The sequence below is a fragment of the Poecilia reticulata genome, linkage group LG17 (assembly GCF_000633615.1).
Source record: "Poecilia reticulata strain Guanapo linkage group LG17, Guppy_female_1.0+MT, whole genome shotgun sequence".
Lineage (NCBI taxonomy): Eukaryota > Metazoa > Chordata > Actinopteri > Cyprinodontiformes > Poeciliidae > Poecilia > Poecilia reticulata.
The window spans coordinates 26,330,049-26,342,414 of NC_024347.1; the positions used below are offsets into that span (position 1 = coordinate 26,330,049).

Consider the following 12,366-nt stretch of genomic DNA (forward strand, 5'->3'; position numbering starts at 1 on the left):
CTTTCCCACACCCTCTAAATAAATTACTCAAACTGCAGCCTGAAATTTTCTTTTTTTTTTTTTTATCTGTAGCATTTCCTCCTTTTTCTTTTATTTTATAGTATTTTATTTTAGCCTAGGTTTTAAACCTGCAAAGCAGAATTGYATTGTAGATTAGTCTCACAACCAGGTCAAGCCATGACAATATCTACCAAAATATAAAAMATCATACAAGAAATGAAAATTAAAATAATAATAATTGAGGAGCTGAGAATATTTAGCATCTAATAAATCAACTATAATAAATAAAAATAATTTTAAAAAGTTAATATAAAAAAATCGAATAAAACAATAAGAATACTGTTTATATATATTTTTTAAAATGGCTGAAATATTTCTGTTTTGTGAAAGCGGGTTTCTTTTTGCATTGAGTGATACACTGTTGTGCTTTCAGCTCCCCTGCAAAACTCTTTAAGAGAAGAGAACAAAAACCTAATGAGAAGCTGGATGAGATCAATCAGGATGGAGGGGAGAGTGCAGGGGTATGGCTCTAACTGCTTGATTCTCTTTACTGCACAAACACATCTGATGACAGCCTAAAGTTTTAGCAGTTTCTCTATCTAGGTCTCAGTCAAATTAACAAAGACTTTTTTTTTTCCCCCGTAAAGTTCTGAGAATTGAATTTCTGCCACAATCAACGCTTCAGAAATGTGTGCATCAATGTCACCGTTACTTCCCGTTTGAAATTCAGAGATGTTCATATTTAAAGCAAATATACAAAATGTGTATATTTTGTATARGTTATAACAGGTTATAACYCACATTAASAGGAATGTGTACASACATTCCTCTTAATGTGAGTTATAACCTGKATCACATTTATAAAMCCCCCAGAAATCTGTGTGGTGGAACAAGTTATGAAATGATTTGTTCTGATCTCATTCCAAATACCTGTGGTTTATCAGATCTGGGCTACCGTTTCTAACCAACAGCCACTGCTTGATGCTAACTTCTAGATAATTAAGTTATTTTTGCCAGCTTTTTCTGTAAATGGCCCAACACTGGTTTCATCAGTATCTGTGGAGTCATCCTTCAACGCCAGCTCCTACTGACTCCTCTCCTCCTTTCAGTGGCTCTATAGATTTTCTCCAAATGATAAATTGGACACAGGGAGCCACTGAGGTGTGACCTTTTGTCTTAAATGGACCTAATTAAGTTGAAGTTGTTTGGATAAGCCCTTACAACATATTGTAGGATGGAGCTTTGAAATAATCAATTGGAAAACTGATCCATATAAAATAAACCTCTCCTTTTACCCCACAGACAAAAAAAAAAGCCAAAAAAAAACAAAACAACTTTTTTTTTTCAAAGTTTTGAAGTTGCATCAGTGTTTGTATGTTGTTCATCCTCTCCCATTTGATTGAAGAAACGCACCGACTCTTTCCCATCCATCACTTCCACCCCTCCCCTCACTCTTCAATTCTAGAAAGGAGTAGCGCTTCATTTTGAGCCCATTTTCTCGGTGTTGCTCCGCGCTATAAGCGGAAACTTGCAGAAAGCTGCAGTCTTCATGTCCTCGTCTCCCCTGAAAGTCTTCTGAAGAAGGTGGAGATGAGCCGGCTGGATCGATCCTCCAAGGCGTAAAAGTTTTGGATGGTTACTTTTGCGCAGCGGTTTAAAGACTTTTCCACCTCCAGAGGTTGCGGTGCAATTCAAGGACGGGTCCGATTCTTTCTTCTGCAATTATATCGCCCGCAAGCAGGCTGGAAGACCATCAAATTGGAAGAACGCCGCGAATACGCAGGGCGCAGATGATCGCAACTGGTGTTTGCGGCGTGGCGCTGGTTCTGGTGCTGGTGGTGCTGATTCCGGTCATGGTGAACTCTGCCGGAACTCCTGCCCGATATGAGATGCTCGGATCTTGTCAGATGGTGTGCGATTCCCATGGGACCGCGACGGCAGCCACGGCGAAAGCGACCCACCCGAACAAAGACAACCGCCTGGTGCAGTCGCTGCCGACGTTCATCCAGGGTCCCCAGGGAGAGCCGGGGCGCGTCGGGCGGATGGGCCCCAGGGGTCCGGTTGGTGAGCCGGGGCCACCCGGATCGGCGGGTCCACCCGGGGAGAGAGGGCCACCTGGACCACCAGGTCCACCTGGGCTACCAGGAGCGAACGGACCAACCGGTGCCATCAGCGCAGCCACTTACAACACGGTGCCAAAGATAGCGTTTTATGCCGGGCTGAAGAAGCAGCATGAGGGCTATGAAGTTTTAAAATTTGACGACGTGGTCACAAATCTCGGCAACCACTACGATCCATCAACCGGAAAATTCACCTGTTCCATACCCGGAATTTACTTCTTCATTTACCATGTGTTGATGCGAGGCGGGGATGGAACAAGCATGTGGGCTGACCTCTGCAAAAACAACCAGGTAAGGATCGAAACCAGGGTTTGATTCGTTTTACCTGTACATAAAAACACTTTTAAGGTGAAACGCTGCGTTTTACGCACGAGAGCTACCCAAACAACTCAACGATAAACAGAAAACATTCCAGTGTTAATCGAACTGTCCATGGTTCTGATTACTGAGTGAAATCTACTGAGGGGACACCAGGACTTCAGTTCAGGATAAAACGGCACAATTTATGCCTTTTGCGCTTTTACGCACAAATATATCACCTGCCTAAAAGTCAAGGTAATGATAAATGTTCAAATAAATTAATAAACCATTTTAGTATTCATCAAAAGTGTTGATGGTTCTGAATCTGAATCTAATCAGAAGAAATCCTCCCTTTTCAGGTGAGAGCTAGCGCCATCGCGCAGGACGCGGACCAAAACTACGACTATGCCAGCAACAGCGTCGTCCTCCACCTGGAACCCGGGGATGAGATTTACATCAAGCTGGACGGAGGGAAGGCGCACGGCGGCAACAACAACAAGTACAGCACCTTCTCCGGCTTCATGCTGTATGCTGACTGAAGCAGGCTGGAGGAATTGGGTCCGACTCTCTACATATAAGCTTGCTTTCACAGCTCCTGCTCAGTCCACCCGGGACATCAGAGACAGAAAGAGCTCACCGTTTCTGTTGAACATCATTCCAAGAGGTTTGCAGGAAGTCATGCACAAAGAAACTCTACTTTGCAGTAGTGAGGAGCTGAGAGTGTAATAACTCCAGTTTTCATTTTGTACAGCMAAGTCAGGTTGATGTTTTGTTGCTTGTGCGCTCTCAATGAACTGATATAGGCTTTACAAATTAATTAACTGTATCTGCTGTGGTAAATTGAAAGTTTCAAGTGTCTACATTTAGCACTTACTCACAGATGCTTATTATATACCCACATAACCACTACTCACTTCAGTGTTTGTCGATTTATGTGCTTTATTCACCAATAAGAAAAAAAAAAAAAAAAACAGTCCAAGCCACTGCATTTTGGGCAAAGATGTTAAAAGTCGTGATGCATGTTTATAAGACGTTGACATTTTAACACTGTGCAGCATCTAATGATGTGATGTTTATGAAGCACAAGTATATTGGCAAGAGGATCAGTGCAAGTCATTTTTCGTGTGTGTGTCAAACATGGCATCTGGTTTAAGCAGCAGGGTAGCCTGTTTAGTCACCAAAACTGGACAGCGACACTGACATATCTTTCCTAAAACTCTGAAACATTCACCAATCTGCTTACKGAACTTTATGCTTTCCCTGATCAGAAACATCAGTAAAAATGTAAAATGGAATCATCTGGCTTCCTTTGTAACGCCCTGACATGATTAATCCAACTTATGCACTTGTTCATGGTGAGCAGTCAGCTGTGGCGATCTCGCCATTGATCATGTGTTGAAGTCACCCTGTGAGGCCACCTGTTCCCAGATGAGGGAAGGACGCGTCCTTCATCTGGRCCGGCCCGCCAGCRTTCTCCCACAGGCACACGGAGACACCCAATGAGGGGCCAACAGGACATCTCATCTAACACGAGCACACGGAGACGAGATCCGAGGAGCATACTGATTACGAGCAGACTCATTTATTCACCTGCCAGGAAGCATGTTCACAGAGATGTCTCAAATGGAGGAGGAGCGATGATGTTTAAATTAAAAAAAAGGTAATTACTGTAGCACCATATGTGTGAGCACCTCTTCCAGAGAATACAATCAGAGGGGAGAATATTTTGTCATTTTGGCCAATCAAACTGGCCAAATCAAACAAAAAAAAAGCCCCTCCTTTATGAAATGACTAATAATCACAAAAACAAATTAAGTAGTTTTAATTAGAGATGCACTGATCAGGTTTTCTATAGCTGATAGATTTGTGTTTTCATTTAGATCTAATTTGCCGATTTTGTCTGGTGTTTTTTAAAAAAAAAATCTTAAGAACCATTACAGCTGACTGTGGTAGTACGTTTGAATCAACTTTGCTGATTCCAATCTCTGATCGGTTGGTGTATTGCTAATTTTGACCAACCAATGCGATCAAAACAAGAAAAGAAAAAAGCACAAATATTGAGCAAAACTCCTTTGCAAAGTGACTAATGCATGACCCAAAGTGGAAAGAAAAAAAAGTTTTTTCTTGTAGATTAGGCTTTTGATGACTAATACCAAGTTTGCGTTTTTGAGGTCTGACCAGGCAATTTCAGAACTGACCGATTAAAATAAAAAAAATAAAAAAATGTTATTCACTGTACTGGCAGGAGACAATAACAGCTCAATTTTCTTCCTGATGCATAAAACCACATGTCCCTAACATTTGTCTGATTTTGAACATAATATATCAGCATGTGAACGTTTGTGTGAATGATTGAATGTAGTGTGAAGCGTTTTGGGGTCCTCTGGACTTGATAAGACGCTGTACAACTACAGTAGATCAGTGCATTTCTCATTTGAATCAGTTGAGGAGGCCACAGGGGGAAAAGCACATGAAACAGAGGGGAAATTATAAGTCTTGACAACAAAGTGAAAACTATCATCAAAAACRCAAAGCAAATAGTATATATTACACCATAGTACTAATTAGCAAGGCCTCAATTACACTTTTTTTTAGATCGTTTCCAKGCATCAACAATCRTATCTGTTTTTGCTTAAAATCAATAAAGAAGTGCATCTTGTTGGTTATTAAATATTAAAGACAACTGAGCTTTCATTCATGTAATAAAAATTCCTCAGTATTTGATCTGYCAACTACCGATGAGAGTCAGTCAAGGGAAAATTGGCCCATTCATTAGTAGATCTCAAGTTCTAATTTAAAATATATTTATAAAAGTTCTTCATCTGAACAATCTGCAGCAAACAATTATGTTTACAAAACACAGGAAAAAAATCACTAGCACCATTTATGTTTAACCATTGTGGGTTAAACAAATGGTTGTGATTACCGTAATGATCTCAAAATGTTCATTGTGTGATGCTGAAAAAAATAAAATCACAGCTCTGTCAAATCAGCTTCCATTATTCTTTTGTTTGTTTCATTTGAAGGTCAGCCAGCGTTTAGGGTTGTCGATTAGGATTTTGTCCACCTGGTGCTGAGTGATGCCTCTCGTCAGCATCTTCGGCACGATGTTCTTGAGGATATGGGAGTAGCCGTGGCCGCCAAACTTGGTCAGACGGTTCTTGGTGTGGATGTCGTGAGCCATCAGTACCTTGTCCTCRTAGCCCTCCTTCACTAGAAAAGCCAAGCTGGAAACGCAGCAGCAACAAGSATGTGAAATACCAAAGTGCAAAGTCTGCATATTGCAAACATAGACAGCTCTGACTCCAATGAAGTTGGGACGTTGTTTAAAACACAAACAAAACTGAATGCAATGATTAGAAAATCCTAATCAGCATATATTCAGTTTAATTATCATTAAAAATACAAGATATGTAATTCACAAATTAATAAACTATTGGGTTTTTTTTCACTTGGAATTTGATACCTGAAGCACGTTCCAAAAATGTTGTGACTGTGGCATGTTTAACACTGTGTTACATCTCCTTTCTTTTTAACAACACTCAGAAAGCATTTAGGAAATGAGAACACTGGAGCTGAAGATTTGCAGGTAGATTTCTTTCCTATTCTTGCTTGATGTAAAAACTTGYAACACAACAATCTGGCGTCTCTGCTGCAGTGTTTTGCAATTCATAATGTGACACACATTTTCAATGGGAGACAGGTCTGGACTGCAGGAAGGCCAGTCTAGTAATCATACTCTTTAACTATAAAGCTACTGTTACGTCCGCCAAGGACTCAACATACTTGAGGACACGAGACAAAAGGGGGTGAGGGTTCAACAAGATTTTATTCTTAACTCTTTCTTCACTTCTTCTGGTCTTTCCTGTGAAGAAGACAGAGTCAAAAAGCCCTCAAATCCCGTGTCCCAAAATAACAAAACCCCCAAAAGTATTAACAGAAAGGTGGACCTGGTGAGCCGGTCAAACRGAACAAAAYGGTACAGCAGAGGGCCAACACTATACAGGGTCGTCGAAGCCTCTGCTAATACTGGACTAAGCAAAAAAAAAGAACCTACTTCAAAGAAAGGATCGAAAACAGGACAACCGGTCCCACCAGGCCAAAATCGGAAAAACAAACAAAAGTTAACAAAAATACCCCATGGCAGGCTTGAAGCCTCAGCTGTGGCCCGCAGCGGCTGGACAAAAAAGAGCGAGAGGGAAGGCGTGCATGCGCTTCGGTGGTCGAACAAAAAGAGCGAGAGGGAAGGCGGAGTCCTCAACATGCCAGCGGCCTACCTATTTATAGGCGGACCAACAGCGCCMCTAATTAACATAACTAAATGACGCAAAGACGTTAGCCAAACCCCAACGTATATTAACAAAAGATTAATAAAAAAAAAACGAGGGAAAAGAAATAGACATAAATCATACTGTGCCCAAGCACATAACAGCTACACTGTTATAACAGGCTTGATGATGGGATAAGCAGGAGTGACCCTGAAAAGACGCCACTTAGATGGCAGGATATGCCACAAACTTTATATACCTTTCAGCATTAATRTTGCCTTCACAGATGTGCAACACACCACCATGTTATCACAGATGATGGCTTTTGGACTTGGAGCTGATAACAGTCCTTTTCCTTCTTAGCCTAGAAGAAAGAATGTCCATGGTTTCCACAAACAATCTGAAATGTGGACTCATGAGACCACAAAATCATACTGTGCCCAAGCACACTTTGCATCAGTTCATCACAGATGAGCTTGGAACCAGGGAAACCGGCAGCGTTTGTCAGTGTAGTTGGCTTTTGAATGGCTGTAGTTGATGAAATTTGTAAATTCCTTGGTATGGTGAAAAAGTTTGTATCTAAACCGTTGGACAATTTGCTCACACAGATGTTCACAAAGGGGACTCAAAGGGGAATGTCACCCCATCCTTAATTGTGAATGACTCAGTGGAAACACTCGCCTGTTTCCAATTAACCTGTTCACCTCGGGAAGGACCAAATAAGTTTCTTTTGAGCATTCGTTCTCAACTTTTCCAATATTTTATTGCCCTTATCCCAACTTTTTGTAATGTGCTGGAGGCATCAAATGCAAAAGTGAACAATTGCAAAAACAAGATCAAGTTTATCTGAACATTGCATGTCTTAGTGAATTGAACTGAATAAAGCTAGAAAAGGGTTTGCAAATTATAATATAATGTTTTTATGTTTTCCAAAATGTCCCAACTTCATTGGAATTGGGATGGTACATAAATCAGCTCATTGGCATAAACGTCATATTTTAGTATAACAGCATGACATAAAACAGATAATGCATAATAGCACTAAATTAGAAGTGTTTGAACGAAGAATGTTGGATCCCTTACACAAGAGGAAAAACTTTTGATTGAGAGCAGCGGCATCACTCACGTTCTCACTCTCTGGCTGTCGCTGGGCATGTCCACCTTTAGGTTAAATGGGTAGTTCAGCATCTCCGTTCCGAACAGGTCGTACTCCAGGTAACTCCCCATATTTGCAAACTCAAGCAGCTCGCCTTCATCAAATATAGTCCTGAATGAAAGAAGCGGAGACCTGACTCATTTAGCTTCATCGTGACGSCAGTGTTTTACGAGAATCCGAAAGAAATTGCYATATTTCACACCAAACTCTTTCAAGGATCTAAGTGGTAACTAAGCAGTCTTTAGATATTTAGATTTGAACTTTGTATCACAAGGCCATCATAATACTATGTTTTATTTACGTTATTGTCCRAGTTGAATGTTCAGCTTTTTATTTCATTTCAGAAATGTGCAACTGAAAATTGCATGTTTTGCTGGTCGGATCTTTAAATATAGTCCTGATGAGCATGTTTGTCATTAGCTTTGGATGTTTAATGATTAATTAGAACAGCTAGGTAACCCACAACTACAGTGATGATAAAAAACAAGAGTTTGATGTAAAAGTATGAATTTTCTCTTAATTTGGATAACTGGCCCTTAGCAGGCTGTAGAAAAACCTCACACTTTGTGTAGCCATAAGAAACCTTGTGCCATTAATAAGCATGGAAATGGTTGAAGGCCTATGTGATGCTTCTTAAATGGATTTCCCAAGGCCTGACTTAAAACATTGTTGAAAATGTATAGGTTTTGGTTAAAAGATGGKTCTTAAATTGAAGACCAACTGGTTCAAATCAGAGAATTCAAACTTGGGTATGCAGTTCTTGTTATGTGTTGAGTATGGAGCACAAACATTCACAACGGAAAAAGAAAAGTTCAAAGTATAATACGCTTTTAGCAGATTTTTCATGARAGCAATGAAGGTAATATGGTAAGGAAGCTGGCCAGCAGTTACAGCGAGGCACCCCRTTCCAGAACCTGGGTCTGATGAACTTCTCACCTGTCCAGGTGAGACATGACAGTTTTGCTAATGTCACCGCCGGCTTCCTGGAGAATCCGGACGACCTCAGCTGGAGCAGYCGGGTCCCTGCCAGGATGGATGATAACCGGGCAACCCAGCTGAGACTGAGCGTGGGCYGTGGCTCTCAACACCTTCTTCTCACTCTCCGTGATGGGCCAGCCGGTGCCGATCTCACCGATCACGCCGCATCGGACGCCTGTGTCGTCAGCGCCGTGGAGCACCTCGCTGACGATGTTATCCGTGAGCTGACGGAAACGAGGAGTGAAAGATGGAAAACATCCCGTTTTAGACAAGCGACTGACAAGTTAGTGACATTTTCTGATTCCTCTTCTTCTCTCCGTGAACAGACATGAACTTGAGCAGCAGTTTTGAATATTAATACGAGTGCATGCACACTGTCAATGTGTCAATACGGAAAGACTGAACAGCCAGAGATCCATTCAAATCAATCCAAAGTTTCAGAGAAAATCTTTGCATATTAACACAAAGTGTTGAGTGAAGGTGTGACGGATGAAAACAACAGCACAGCAATATCAAGTAGCGGTCCTCCAAACTTATATAATTGCAGCCCCTTTTTATCACATTTTGTCAGGTTACAACCACAAAGTTAAATGGATTGATTAATTTAAAGYTGGGCCTGAATTTATATTCAGCATCCTTTACTCTGATATCCGTAAAAAATTTCAGAAGTCACTTGTTAAGCAAAGTGAGTCATTTGAGTGTAATCTAATTTTAGTAAAAACACAAGTGCATCATGAAAAGGAAAGAAAACATCAGACAGGTCAGAGATAAAGGTGTGGAGAAGACTGTTGACTGTGGTAGAGGTTCACTTTTTCACAACTTTTCAGATAACAATCCCTATAAAAATTATACACTACTGTGTTTTGATMCGTTATGTAAATCCCAATAAAATATTGTTGTAGTTTTTGGTTGTAATGTGACAATGTGAGAAAGTAAAAGGGGTGTGAATACTTTTGATAGGCAGTCTAATTCGCCTTATTACTATAGAAAACTGTACACAYAGACAATGAAAAGCTCATACTGCACAGGTACTCACCTTCTCCACACTCATTTTCTTGGTGGCCTCAGTGTGGGTGCAGTCTATATAGTACCCTGCCCCTGCAATGATGTGGACCCCGGTGTCCTTGGCYAGCTGTCGCAGGGCAGGCAGGTCCCGGTCGATGCCMGTCGTGGTGTTCTCCACTATCGTGCCCCCGCCAGCCTTCCTGTAGGCCAGCAGCTCATCCCGCAGGGCGCTGAGCTCCTGCGACAGGAACAAGTTYTCCCTGCAGCTGTAGGGGTGCTGCCGGAGCCAGTGCATGTGCTGCATCTGGAACGGGTTTTCTGCCACCGCCTCGTCACCAGGTGGAGGTGCAGTGTAGCTGCACTCAAAGCTCATGACCAGGTGCTCGTGGGTCATGGTGCGGCCCAGCTGGTCTGGATCAACAAGACCCAGGACGGTCTGGACCTTCCCACTTAATTCTGACATGATGCTCCAATCTGAGGTCAGGTTACAAAAAAAGAAAAAAAAGTAAATAATTGTTTATTTGGAAAAGTACTCACACCCCTTAAACTGTTTTGGGAGTTTGTGGGACATTCCAAAACAAAGTAACCCGTAACCGTGAGGCGGATACTATTGTGACATGGTTCAATTTCTCTGGATTTGCGTGGACCACCATGAGTCAATATGTTGTAGAACCACATGTAGCTGCCTCCGTCTTTTTCCCCAGTTTCAAAGCTTTTACTGCCTCTAACTGGTTTTCAACTTCCCTGCCACGGTAAAAGAAAAGCATTTCCCACAGCATCATGCTGCTACCATTGTGTTTCGCCATTTGGATTGTGTGTAGTGTTAATTTTTCTACAAACAAATGGCATTCGTGTAGACCAATTATGTGAAAAAGTGTAAACTGAACTTGCCTTTCTTTCTACCAAAAAGACCAGATATGTTTTGCTGTTGATGGTTGCTCACATCTTATCACTGTGTAATGTTAGCCTTGCCTGGTCAGTCAGTTTGGGATAATATGACTGTACGCCACATTACTCTAATTTATTTTCATAAAAACATTTAAAAATGCATTTTTTTCCTCCACATTAACAACTATGTACGTGAACTTTGAGTGACTCTATTACACAATATCCCCCTCCAGAAACATTTAAGTCTGAGGCTGGACCGTCACAAAGTTCAAAGGGCGTAAGTCGTAAGTCATTCAACAGAGTAAAATCAAGACTAGTCCGTACAGAATAACAACAGGTTATTTGGGTGTCTGTAAGCAGACGTGGCGTTAAATAATTGACAAACCATGTTATAATGCACGCACAAAGAATGACATTTGAACTACTAAATGCATATATTTAATCGATATTTAAAACTCCACCCGTAACTCTTGAACAAACTTGGCAACTATAAACTCCCCTTTGCAACAAGCTGCTGAGGAACAAACTCAAAACACATTAGCGTCGTGAAACTTTTACCGAAACAACATTTTGCAGCAGTTCGGAGTTCAAAYACAGATGGGAAAACGTTTCTGAAATTAAATCYCTATATGTTAAAACGTCCAAAAACCCTCCCAGCATTCTAACCTTGTTTCTGTTCACCGTGCTCTACTTCCACCACCCGAGCTCGGATCGTCGCTGCAGCAGATTAGCTCCAAAACACGTCGCGTCTAAGAGYCAATTATCGCGAGAGAATTCGAGACTGTTGTTCAGACRRCGCTTAYTTTCAGGGTCTCCATCAGAATCTGGAACAAGGAATTTGATTTCGGTTCAAAACAGAAACATTTAGAATATAAATAGTTATATTAATATTCGAAAAATATATTTTATTTGTCTTATTACTGTGTTTAGATAAAAGAGGAAAATGAGGTTGAATTAGTGCAAATAGTGTCAATCTAGGCACTGTATTAAGGCTTCATAAGAAAGGCAGTCTGAGGGAAAAGTCTAAACAGTTTGTGTACAGGGTGTGTCAGGTTTGCAGAGATTTAAGCAGCTCTTGTYCTGAACTTAGACCTATTAAAATGTTGGAAAGAGATGATTAACCCTTATGATCTTCTCTGCAGACCTAATAGTTTGTTGTGGTTTGGGGCTGACCTGTTTTCTGGATAAGCCAAACCAGACATGAGCCAAACCACACAGTGATGGACAGATAAAGCACAGACTGAATAATGGCAGAATAGAAGATAAACARCATATCCCATGACAGGTTGTACTACTTAAGTTGCAGTAAGTAAGGTCTCTGCTTTCTTCTGAACAAAACATCCACCGTGTGTGAGGACCATCTCAGGTTCTGAGAAAGGGTGGGCCAATGAACTGCTGCAGTGGATCAGAATAACAGTGAAGTCATCAAAAAATTTCAGGAATTTCAGAGATTGCTCTGCAGAGGTGTGGTCCTTTGTGTCCAGAGTGAAGAGGTAAAGGAACTCTGKTCCACCTGTTCCCTAAGTGGTGCAGGATGTAGTTTCAAGATGACTGCATATTCTGCAGAGTTGTTTGCCCCGGCCTGTAGTCATTTATCCTGGTGATGGTACATTCTTGTTGACCATAATGATGGCGAAGTGCTTGAAGCAGG

At 41.3% G+C, this 12,366-nt stretch overlaps 2 protein-coding genes across 2 annotated transcripts; one reads left to right on the forward strand and one right to left on the reverse strand.

The window, feature by feature from the left end:
• The first annotated feature begins 1,425 nt into the window (after nucleotides 1-1,425).
• c1ql3b (complement component 1, q subcomponent-like 3b) lies at nucleotides 1,426-4,203 on the forward strand. Its single transcript, XM_008434550.2, has 2 exons — nucleotides 1,426-2,411; nucleotides 2,780-4,203. The coding sequence occupies exons 1-2, from the start codon at nucleotides 1,791-1,793 to the stop codon at nucleotides 2,957-2,959; spliced, it is 801 nt and encodes a 266-aa protein (XP_008432772.1). The 5' UTR covers nucleotides 1,426-1,790; the 3' UTR covers nucleotides 2,960-4,203.
• A 354-nt stretch (nucleotides 4,204-4,557) lies between these two features.
• Nucleotides 4,558-11,467, reverse strand: pter (phosphotriesterase related). The gene is made up of 5 exons (XM_008434551.2): nucleotides 11,382-11,467; nucleotides 9,859-10,301; nucleotides 8,781-9,046; nucleotides 7,815-7,955; nucleotides 4,558-5,647 (listed from the first exon to the last, which is right to left on the reverse strand). The coding sequence occupies exons 2-5, from the start codon at nucleotides 10,288-10,290 to the stop codon at nucleotides 5,437-5,439; spliced, it is 1,050 nt and encodes a 349-aa protein (XP_008432773.1). The 5' UTR covers nucleotides 10,291-10,301; nucleotides 11,382-11,467; the 3' UTR covers nucleotides 4,558-5,436.
• Nucleotides 11,468-12,366: the final 899 nt, after the last annotated feature.